General features: G+C 45.9%; 1 protein-coding gene across 1 annotated transcript; it reads left to right on the forward strand.

Moving 5' to 3' along the window:
* Positions 1–4,169: 4,169 nt before the first annotated feature.
* Positions 4,170–6,779, forward strand: LOC137424179 (sister chromatid cohesion protein PDS5 homolog B-like; the record flags this gene model as incomplete). The annotated part of the gene is given in 3 exon segments (XM_078773600.1): positions 4,170–4,328; positions 4,330–5,368; positions 5,371–6,779. Coding segments are annotated over 3 exon segments (2,607 nt in total), but the record flags the coding sequence as incomplete, so codon positions are not given.
* Between the last annotated feature and the right edge of the window lie 5,408 nt (positions 6,780–12,187).

Here is a 12,187-nt window from a genome sequence, read left to right on the forward strand (position 1 = left end):
AAAGAAATCGCCATAGCTCGGTAACTACTTCTCCGATTAATATGAAACCTTGAAAAGGCACATCCTCGGGTCCCCAGCAATATACCTGGCAAGTTTCAAGTATATCGGACCCGTGGTTGTCGAGAAACAGCGGTCACAGACAAACACACAAACACACAAACACACAGACACACAGACACACAGAGATTACTGGAATTATAGATAGATGATCTTCCATGGTCATAGTGTGGATGATGACATCATCCAGATAAGCCTCCACCCCCTCAAGGTCTGCAATAAGCTTATTAATCAGCGTTGAAATGTAGCAGGCCCGTTTTTCAATCCAAAGGGAAGAACCTTGTGTTGATACAACCCATTTGGTGTGACTAAAGCCGAGATTTCCTTGGCTCTATCATTAAGAGGAATCTGCCAATATCCTTTCAGCAAGTCAAATTTAGTTACAAATTTAGCTGGGCCTATTCTATCAATACAGTCATCAATCCTCGGGATGGGATATGAGTCAGTCTTGGTCACTGCATTAACCCGTTTTAAATCCGTACAACAGCGAAAACTGCCATTGGGTTTTGGAACCAGCACACATGGTGAGCTCCATTCACTGCTGCTTGGTTCGATGATGTCATTCTCCAAAATAAACTGAACCTCCTTCCGAAGATACTCCATCTTCACAGGGTTCAACCGATAGGGGTGTTGCTTCACAGGAGTGGCTTCCCCCCGCCCCCCCCCCCCCACCTCAATATCATGATATACCAAGTCAGTACGACCAGGTACATCTGTGAACAAATGTGCAAACTCAAAAATTAGGCTGGACAGTTGTCGTTGCTGTTCCCTCGTCAAATTACCTAATTTCTCATCTAAATGACTCAACACTTCTGTGTTCGTCAATCTGGGACAAGCCTGGTCATCAAAGTTATCAAACTTCACACTGGCGTCAACCTCTGGATTATCTTGCACCCCGACTACAGGCACGACAGGTGAGACAGGAACCATTTCTTCCACAGGCTTCCTCTCATAATATTTCTTCAGTCGGTTGACATGAAACAGCTGCCGCTTTTTCCATTGGTCGGGAGTTGTCACCACGTAACCTGTTTCATTAACCCTCCGTTCGATTGAATAGGGACCAAAATATCTAGCCTGTAGTGGCTGGCCTGGAACAGGAAGCAACACGAACACTCGGTCCTCAGGACTGAAATTTCTTATCTGAGAGTTCTTGTCATGTATCACTTTCATTTTATCCTGTGTCACTTTCAAGTTTCTTCTCGCAACTTCACAAGCCTTTGCCAATCTGTGCCTAACCGTTGACACATACTCCACCACTGTTGACTGTGACTCCTCCTGTAGCCATTGTTCTTTCACCAATTTCAACGGTCCGCGCACTGTGTCCAAACACAAGTTCAAAAGGACTGAACCCCAATGACTCCTGAACAGATTCCCTCGTAGCAGCAAACAACAATAAGGGTATTCCTTCATCCCAATCCTTGTCACATTCAAAACAATACGTTCTGATAATATTCTTCAATGTCTGGTGAAACCTTTCCAAGGCCCCTTGGCTCTCAGGATGGTAAGTACTTGATCTTACTTGCTCCACTCCCAACAGGTGTAGCACTTGTTGAAAAAGCGTTGACATGAAATTGGAACCCTGATCAGACTGGATGACCTTTTGTAGGCCAACCAAAGTGAAAAACTTAATCAAGGCCTTCGCAATAACTGCCGCAGTAATTTTTCTAAGAGGTGCTGCCTCTGGGAACCTTGTGGAAGCACACATGATGGTCAGCAAATCCTGATGTCCAGCCTTAGTTTTAGGTAAAGGGCCTACACAGTCAATAATGACACGGGTGAATGGCTCTTCAAAAGCTGGAATTGGTTTTAAAGGTGCGGATGGGACTTTCTGATTAGGTTTTCCCACCAGTTGGCAAGAATGGCAAGATTTACAGAAATCCGCTACATCACGTCGCAATCCTGGCCAGAAAAAATGTACCAATATTCTGTCACAGGTCTTGTTCACTCCAAGGTGCCCGGCCAAAGGTGTCTCATGCGCCAAACCCAATATCTCCTTCTGGTACGGCGGTGGCACCACAATTTGGTAATTAACTTTCCACTCATCATTTGCTGGCACTTCCGGTGGTCTCCATTTTCTCATGAGTATTTCCCCTTTCATGAAGTAACCAACAGGTATCTTCATAGCCTCTTCTTCTGTAACAGCTTTACCAATTAAACTCCGGATCTCCGAATCTCCGAGTTGTTCTTCAACAAGTCTCTTTCGGACCAGCACCGTTTGCTCAACCTCGCTCCCAGATGTCTCCGACGGACACTCCATTTCCTCTTTGGTTCCAGATGCCACCTTTTCCTTAAGTTCCTTGATGTCACTCCCTTTCCTATTACCTGTTTCAGAATTTTCCTCCAATACCTTTGCGGAACCCAAATCCACATCGCCTTCCTTCTCCTTCTCTTCAGAGTGCTTCCTACCCATAGCACGAGTCACTGCACAGGATGGAAAGATACCCGGAATCTCCTGCTCTAACTGTGCGGTGTTATTTTCCATACTGGGCTTTTCAACCAACATTGGATTCCCAGAAACTCGACCACCGGCCAAATAATTCCCGATAATAAAAGAGATTCCCTCTACAGGAAGATTGGCTTGTAAACCTACGGTGACCGGTCCTGACGCCAAATCAGACTTCAAATGGATGACATGAAGAGGAGCTTTAACATAGCCACCAACCCCCTGTAAAAGAACACTAACTCCAGTTGCCGTCTTCTCTGACAATGGCAAAATGCCCTCAAGCATCAAAGATTGATGTGCTCCTGTGTCCCTCAATACCCTAACAGGTCTCTGGTTCATTAAGTCTCCATCCAGTGACACAAACCCCTCTGAAATAAAAGGTTTGCAACCCTCTTGAACAAGGTCGTTCTGTGATGCCGTAACTTTGGCATGGGAACCTCCACAAGGCAATGTCCTCCAAGCACGATTTATCGCATTGGCCAATGCATTCGGAGTTGTACTAGTCTGACTCCGCTCCTGATTTTTCCTTTTCAGGGCGTAACATTGGGACATAAAATGCCCAGGTTTCTTGCAAAAACCGCAAGTAGGCCCAGAGGAAAAACTCGTGGTCTGCCTCGGGCCCCCCGGAAGATAAGTCTGTCTTGGAACTGTAGTCTTCTGATCCCTAAAAGTCACGGTATCAGATTTGTCCCCATAGTCATCTCTCGGCCTCCTCCATGAATATTTGTTCTCCGCCCCTGATTTACCATAACTCCCCTGACTAACTCTAGGCGGGAAGTTAGGTTTGTGGAACCCCATCCTGTGTGTCAAGTGTTACGGATTCGTCACTTCCGTTGTTCTGGTTTTCATCCACTGTTAACATTTTTGATTCCATGTACTATTATTGTTGTCATTTGGGGGAGATAGAGATTACTATTTTCAAAAGGTAAAAAAGTTAATGTTATAAATGAAACCGGAACCGGAGGACGACGATGAGCAAGAAGAGGAAGAGAAGACGGAGCGAGTGAGTCGGACAAGAAGCCTAGCTGCTTTGATGTCTGGAGCGAACGTTGGCGAACGAGAGTCACGAGTGAACTTTGGGTTTCCCAGGGAAGGGTTTTCTGCGACAGAGTTGTTATCGCTGTAACAGATCAACCTGCATGTCAGGTTTTGCGGTTGATTCCGAGGAGAATCATCGTCGTGCCGTTATGCCTCGAGAATGGGCCGTCGGCCATTTTGACTCGCACGCTTTGCGCTTCGCTCAAGATTTTCACCGCTTCAACCATTTTCACCGCATTCAGACGTTAATCTGATGTGTGTGTGTGTGTAACCTGGCTTTTGAGTGGGAAATCTGCGGTTCGCCGATTTGGAGCCGTGGAACGTCCATACCCGAGGGTGTGATTTCCCAGTCGCCTTGAGGGCACCTTTGCGCAGCTTTGGCAGTGGGACTGTGACTGTCATCCGAACGGGATTCTGGTCCAGATTGGACATCGTTCTGACGATCGCTGGAGCGGATCGACTTTGGCTTGATGCCGGATTAGAGACATTGGGGAATGTTCTTCTTTTCGCTCACTTGGAGCACAGTGAGTTTTATTGTACAAACCTGATGGTGCCATCATAGGAAATATATATTGGTTGTACAATTGATTACTGTTGTTTTTGTGTTGTTATTCTTGTGTGACCTTCATACAATGTTCCGGTTCGCTTGGAGTGTGTGAAATTTGCAAGTCACTGCCTGACGAACCATCCTGAACTCACCAAGGATTTAACTGAAATCCTTAAAGTACGATCTCATGACCCAGAGGAGATGATCAGGCATGATGTCATTGTTTCCATAGTAACCTCTGCAAAAAAAAGACCTTTCTCTAGTCAATGACCAGCTGCTTGGTTACGTCAGGGAGCGCATGCTAGACAAACGATGGCGGGTCCGGAGAGAAGCCATGATGGACGTGGCGCTCATCTACAAGAAATATTGTTTGCATGGTGAGGTTGGGAAGGAATCAGCAACGCAGATCGATTGGATTAAGGACAAGTTGCTTCACATCTATTACCAAAACAGCATTGATGACAAGCTGCTAGTGGAAAGAATATTTGCTCAGTATTTAGTTCCACACAATCTGGAAACCAAGGAATGCATGAAATGCCTCTACTACCTCTTTGCCACTCTTGATCCAAATGCCGTCAAAGCCCTCAATGAGATGTGGAAATGCCAGACTATGTTGAGAAGCCATGTGTGGGACCTCCTGGAGTTGCACAAACAACCACCGACTGAAAACACGAACAAAGTCATGTTTGCGAAAGTGATGATTCTTGTAAAGCACCTACCTGACCCTGGAAAGGCACAAGATTTCATGAAAAAGTTCAACCAAGTACAGGCTGAGGATAAGAGGATCCGTGCACAGCTTCATGTCCTTGTAGACAATGTGTGCTCATGCAAGCAAGCAGAAGTGTGTGTGAGGGAGATCACCAAAAAGCTGGCTAACCCCAAACAGCCAACCAACCCTTTCTTGCAAATGGTGAAGTTTTTGCTGGAGAGGATAGCCCCTGTGCACATTGATGCTGAGGCCGTCAGTGCATTGATAAAACAAATAAACAAGTCAATTGATGGTAATGTGGATGATGAGGACGAGGGAGTGAGTTCCGACACTGCCATCAGAGCAGGACTGGAGCTCCTGAAGGTCCTTTCCTTCACCAACCCAGCGGTATTCCATTCGGCTGAAACCTTTGAGTCATTGCTTCATTGCTTGAAGATGGAAGACGAGAAAGTGTCCGAAGCAGCGTTACAGATCTTCAGAAATACCGGACAGCGAATTGAAACAGACTTCCCCCAGATAAGATCAGCCCTCATCCCTGTACTGCAGCAAAAGGCCAAGAAGGGAACACCACAGCAAACAAGCATGCTGTCCATTGCATGTACACTATATTTTCTAACAGGGATACCCAATTTGCACAGATCTTTGAGCCTCTCAGCAAAAGTCTGGATGCCAACAACCCTGAGTAGCTTATTGCCCCGCTTGTTTCCATAGGCCACATGGCCATTCTTGCACCCGAGCAGTTTGCTGGCCCTATGAAGGCTATGGTGGCCAATTTCATAGTAAAAGACGTGCTTATGAATGACAGGTTTCCTGGGAAAAAGACGATCAAACTCTGGACGCCTGATGATGAGGTTTCTTATGAAACAAAGGCAAAGATCCAGGCCATAAAGCTCATGGTCCGGTGGCTCTTGGGCATGCGGAACAACCAGAGCAAATCTGGAACTTCAACACTGCGGCTGTTATGTGCCCTCATCCATAGCGATGGAGACCTGACTGAAGAGGGCAAGATCAGCAAATCAGACATGTCACGCTTAAGGCTGGCAGCGGGTTGTGCGATGCTGAAACTTTCACAAGAGCCTTGTTACCATGAGATCATCACTTTGGAGCAATACCAGCTGTGTGCCCTTGTTATAAACGATGAATGTTTTCAGGTACGGCAAATTTTCGCACTAAAGCTGCATAAGGCTTTGATCAAGCTGCGACTGCCGCTTGAGTATATGGCTGTGATTGCACTCACCGCCAAAGATCCAGTGAAGGAACGGCGAGCCCATGCACGACAGTGCCTCGTCAAGAATGTGACGCTTCTCCGAGAGTACTTGAAGCAGCACTCGACAGTAGGGGACAAGTTGATCTCTTTGTTACCCGAGTATGTGGTTCCATATGCTATCCACCTGCTAGCTCATGACGCAGACTACACAAAACTGCAGGACGTGGATCAGATCAAAGACATCAAGGAATGTCTCTGGTTCGTCTTGGAGGTGCTCATGACCAAAGATGAAAACAACAGCCACGCATACATCCGAAAGATGGTTGAAAACATCAAGCAGACCAAAGACACTCAAGGACCCGATGGTTTTAAGATGAACGAGAAACTCTACACAGTGTGTGACGTGGCCTTGCATGTTATTATGAATAAGAGTACAACATACAGCCTGGAGTCTCCAAAGAACCCTGTCCTACCAACCAAGTTATTCACCCAGCCTGACAAGTCTTTTACCAACACAAAAAACTGCCTGACTGAAGAGGTAAAGAACACTATCTCTCCAGGAAAGGCAAAAGCCCCAAACGTATTGGGAACTGTGAACAAGCCATTGGCAACTGCGGGGAAGCCAGCACAGAGCAAATCTTCGCGCATGGAGACCCTTAGCAATGAGATCAGTAACTCTGCACCAAGTTCTCCAGCTCGCAGCGAGCAGAGGAACAATAAGGGTTCGGAGAGCTTTGTTGACCACAGTGAGAATGATGACAGCATTACCGGGAAATAGATATTACTATTTTCAAAAGATAAAAAGTTAATGTTTTAAATGAAACCGGAACCGGACGACGATGAAGAGGAAGAAGAGGAAGAGAAGGCGGAGCGAGTGAGTCGGACAAGAAGCCTAGCTGCTTTGAGGTCTGGAGCGAAAGATTGGCGAACGAGAGTCACGAGTGAACTTTGGGTTTCCCAGGAAAGGGATTCCTGCGACAGAGTTGTTATCGCTGTGACAGATCAACCTGCGTGTCAGGTTTTGCAGTTGATTCCGAGGAGAATCATCGTAGTGCCGTTACGCCTCGAGAATGGGCTGTCGGCCATTTTGACTCGTGCGCTTTGCGCTTCGCTCAAGGTTTTTCACCGCTTCAACCATTTTCACCGCATTCAGACGTTAATCTGGTGTGTTTGTGTGTAACATGGCTTTTGTAGTGGGAAATCTGCGGTTCGCCGATTGAGAGCCATCAAACGTCCATACCTAAAGGTGTGATTTCCCCGTCGCTTCTCGAGGACACCTTCGCCCATCTTTGGCAGGGTAATTGCCAACCCAACGGGATTCTGGTCTCAATACGACCTCGTACGGACGATCACTGGAGTGGAATACGACTTTGGCTTGATGCGGGAATAGAGACATTGGGAATGTTCCTCTTTTCGCTCACTTGGAGCACAGCGAGTTTTATTGTACGAACCTGATGGTACCATCATAGGAAATATATATTGGTTGTACAATTGATTACTATTGTTGTTGTACTGTTATTCTTGTGTGATTTTAATACAATACTTGTTTGTTGGTAACAATTGGTGTGGTTTCTCCATTGATCTTTGACATACAGAATAACACATCTTTCTGCCGTGAATCCTCTCGGGGCTCGGAGGTACACCGTGACCAGAGGGTTTGGGGAGGAACACGTAACAGAAATTGTTGCAACAGGTTGAAGTCTTTCCCAATCCCCTTCGAGTCACACCACCGATCAAACATGGTTTCCTTCATTCTGGCAAACTCCACATGGGTCTCACTCTCCCTCTTCCTGGCATTCCTGAATTTTTGCCGGTAAGCTTCAGGGACCAATTCATAGGCTTTGAGAATGGTTTTCTTCACTATCTCATAATCTGCACATTGGTCAATCGGTAAAGCCGAATAGATATCTTGAGATTTACCCACCAGAACACTTTGCACTAACATAGTCCAGGACCCCACAGGCCATTTTAGCATTTGAGCCACTTTCTCAAAGTGTAAAAAAAACTTGGCTACCCTCTTTTCATTGAAGGGTGGAACCAGCCTCACATGCCTACCAACATCCCAAGTGTTCCGACTAGTTGTCGAACTAGCCAGCATGGATACTACTTATCTCCGTTCTCCCAGTAATTCCAGCTCCTTGAGTTCACGTTCCTTCTGATACTCCATGTCACGTTCCTTTAACTCTCTTTCGGCTCTCCTTTCCTCTTCTATTTCCTCTGCTCTTCTTTCTTCTTCAGCTCTCCTTTCCTCTGCTCTTCTTTCTTCTAGAGCTCTCCTTACCTCTGCTCTTCTCTCCTAGAGTTCTCGTTCCTGCTCTGCTCTTCTTTCCTCAGGTACCTTTTCAGCTCTCCTTTCCTCTGCTCTTTCCTCTGCTCTTCTTTCCTCGAGTTCGAGTTCCTGTTCTGCTCTTACCTTTTCTGCTTTCCTTTCCTCTGCTTTTAACCTGTCCTGGCTCTGCAGTTGAATCTCCATTTTCCAGAGCTCCACATTTTCTTTTTCCTCGGGTAACCAATCCAAGGCTACCTCTTTCCATGTTCCTTGTCCCACCAGAGATTCTACCACCAATGTCTGCATCTCTGCTTTCTTCATATTAACTCGGACCTCCAAGTTAAAATATTTGGCCAATATCAAGAGTTCCGATCTTTTTAACGCTTGGAACTGTGCCTCATTAGGGGATGCCGCAAACTTTTCTGCGTCAAACACCATGGTGACTATTAGTTAGCACCTGTTAACCCTCACACAAAAATGTTCAAATTCTTTTGAAAAATTTGTGAATGTTAGAAAAAATTCCAAATTTTGGAATTTTGCGAATGTTAGGGAATTCTATCCCAGGCGAATGTTAGGGAATATAATCCCGAACGAGATTTGGGAATTTTGTCAGCAAAGAGGAGCCCCCAATTTCTGTTACGTGCTCCTCCCCAAACCCCGGTCACGGTGTACTTCCGAGCCCCGAGAGGAGTCACGGCAGAAAGATGTGTTATACTGTATGTCAAAGATCAATGGTGAAACCACACCAATTGTTACCAACAAACAAGTATTGTATTAAGATTACACAACAATAACAGTACAACAACAATAGTAATCAATTGTACACCCAATATACTACTGTGTTAAAAAAAGAATCCGACCTTTATTTTTCGTGCGTAAAAAAAAAGAAGCTAGGGAGGCATTGATTGGTGCACGTATGTAGGCGATCCTAATGCACACGCGTGAATTTTTTCCCACCTGCAGAAGCTGTCATTCGACGGCAGACCGCCGATGAGTGAGGACATGTAAGTGAGCGCCGTCGGATTTTCGTTTTTGACAAAATGACGGAAAAACTTGAACAACGCTACTGCATCAAATTTTGTGTAAAGCTTGGCGATTCCCAAGTGGAAACGATCCGCAAGATTCAACACCATTCATTCCATTATGAAGGAGGATTTGGGCTTCAGGAGAATCTCAGCGAAGTTCGTACCAAAGCTGCTAACGATTGAGCAGAAGCAACTCTGTTTGGAGATCGCACAGGACATGCTGGAGACTGTGAACAGCGATCCCAGCTTCCTCAACACAGTGATCACTGGCGATGAGTCCTGGGCTTATGGGTACGACCCAGAAACCAAGTTGCAGTTTTGATGCAAGTTTGATGAAACACAAAATTTGATGCAGTAGCGTTCAAGTTCTCCGTCATTTTGTCAAAAACGAAAATCCGACGGCGCTCACTTACATGTCCTCACTCATCTGCAGGCTGCCATCGAATGACAGCTTCTGCAGGTGGGAAAAAATTCACACGTGCGCATTAGGATCGCCTACATACGTGCACCAATCAACGCCTCCCTAGCTTCTTCTTTTTAACCACGAAAAATAAAGGTCGGATACTTTTTGAACACACTACATATATTTCCTGTGATGGTACCATCAGGTTCATACAATATAACTCACTGTGCTGCAAGTGAGCGAAAAGAAGAACATTCCCAATGTCTCTATTCCGGCATCAAGCCAAAGTCGATCCGCTCCAGTGATCATCAGAACCATGTCTAATCGAGACTAGAATCCCGTTTGGATGACAGTCACAGTCACGCTGCCAAAGCTGCACTAAGGTGCCCTCAAGGCGACTGGGAAATCACACCCTCGGGTATGGACGTTCCACGGCTCCCAATCGGTGAACCGCAGATTTCCCACTCAAAAGCCACGTTACACATACACACCAGATTAACGTCTGAATGTGGTGAAAATGGTTGAAGCGAAGTGAAAAACCTTGAGCGAAGCGCAAATACTGCGCGAGGTAAAAAATGGCCGATGGCCCGTTCTCGTGGCGTAACGGCACTCCGATGATTCTCCTCGGAATCAACCGCAAAACCTGTCATGCAGGTTTATCTGTCACAGCGATAACAACTCTGTCGCAGGAATCCCTTTCCCAGGAAACCCAAAGTTCACACGTGGCCGTCGTTCGCCAACGTTCGCTCAGGACCTTGAAGCAGCTCGGCTTCTTGTCCGACTCACTCGCTCTGCCTTCTGTTCCTCCTCTTCCTCTTCGCCATCGTCCGGTTCCGGTTTCATTTAAAACATTAACTTTTTTACCTTTTGAAAATAGTAATCTCTATTTCCCTTAAACGACAACAATAATAGTACATGGAACCAACAATGTTTACAGTGGATGAAAACCACAACAACGGAAGTGACGAATCCGTAACAGTAAGAGACGTGACCAAGAACCCGATGGTCACGCTGGCTGAGCTCCAGAGATCCTGTGTGGAGATGGGAGAAACCTACAGAAGGACAACCATCACTACAACACTCCACCGATCTGGGCTTTATGGCAGAGTGGCCAGACGGAAGCCTCTCCTCAGTGAAACACACATGAAAGCCCGCTTGGAGTTTGCAAAAAAGCACCTAAAGGACTATCAGACTGCAAGAAACAAGATTCTGTGGTCTGATGAAACCAAGATTGAACTGTTTGGCCTCAATTCTAAGCATCATGTCTGGAGGAATCCAGGCACTGCTCATCCCCTGCCCAATACCATCTCAATGGTGAAGCATGGTGGTGGCAGCATGGTCAGGGTTGAAGGAACGAATGAACGGAGCAAAGTACAGAGATATCCTTCATGAAAACCTGAAACAGAGCGCTCAGGACCTCAGACTGGGCCAAAGGTTCACCTTCCAACAGGACAATGACCCTGATGCACACAGCCAAGACAATGGAGGAGTGGCTTAGGGACAACACTGTGAAGGTCCTTGAGTGGCCCAGCCAGAGCCCTGACTTGAACCCATTCGAACATCTCTGGAGAGACCTGAAAATGGCTGTCCACAGACGGTCCCCATCCAACCTGACAGAGCTTGAGAGGATCTGCAGAGAAAATGGCAGAAAATCCCCAAATCCAGGTGTGCAAAGCTTGTCGCGTCATACCCAAGATGAATCGAGGCTGTAATCGCTGCCAAAGGTGTTTCAACGAAGTACTGAGTTCAGGGTCTGAATACTTATGTCAATGTGATATTTCAGTTTTTTCTTTTTAATAAATTTGCAAAACTTTCTGAAATCCTGTTTTCTCAATGTTATTATGGGGTATTGAGTGCAGATTGCTGAGGGAAAAAAAGAATTTAAAGGATTTCAGCATAAGGCTGCAACATAACAAAATGTGAAAAAAGTGATGGGGTCTGAATATTGTCTGAATGCACTGTATACATAAATACAGACTTGGCATTTAATATGGAATATATATTTTTTCTTGACTTGGGTTTACTTTCTTAACTCAGTATATCAATCTGGTGAGTTTCTTTTACACTTTGGTGATTTATTTGTTAAAAGAACCATGTGCCTGATTGTCTGTCGCAGCAAGAAGTCAACAACAGGATTATATCACAGGTGGCGTGGCAAAATGTACGGACAGGTGCATTTGATGATTGGCTTCACAGTCGGGTATACAAGGGTTGTTGCGTTCTGTATTAGTGGAAAACACCTGCTGCACGTCTCCAAAAGTTATTGCCGCTTCCTCTGGAGATGGTCTGTCAACTCGACAATGCTGTTTGTCATGGAGTGGTGGCTTTACGAAATTGCGGCATGAAACAGCGTGCTATTGCTCGGCAGAATGGCATCACTCAAGGTCATGTGTCAAAGATCCTGAAACGAAATGCTCAGAGGGGTGTCCCTACTCCAATACCGAGGCCAGGACGTCCCCGCAGAACCACAAGGAGCGATGATCGCCAGC

Source organism: Myxine glutinosa, chromosome 3, assembly GCF_964187855.1.
Source record: "Myxine glutinosa chromosome 3, kmMyxGlut1.1, whole genome shotgun sequence".
NCBI lineage: Eukaryota > Metazoa > Chordata > Myxini > Myxiniformes > Myxinidae > Myxine > Myxine glutinosa.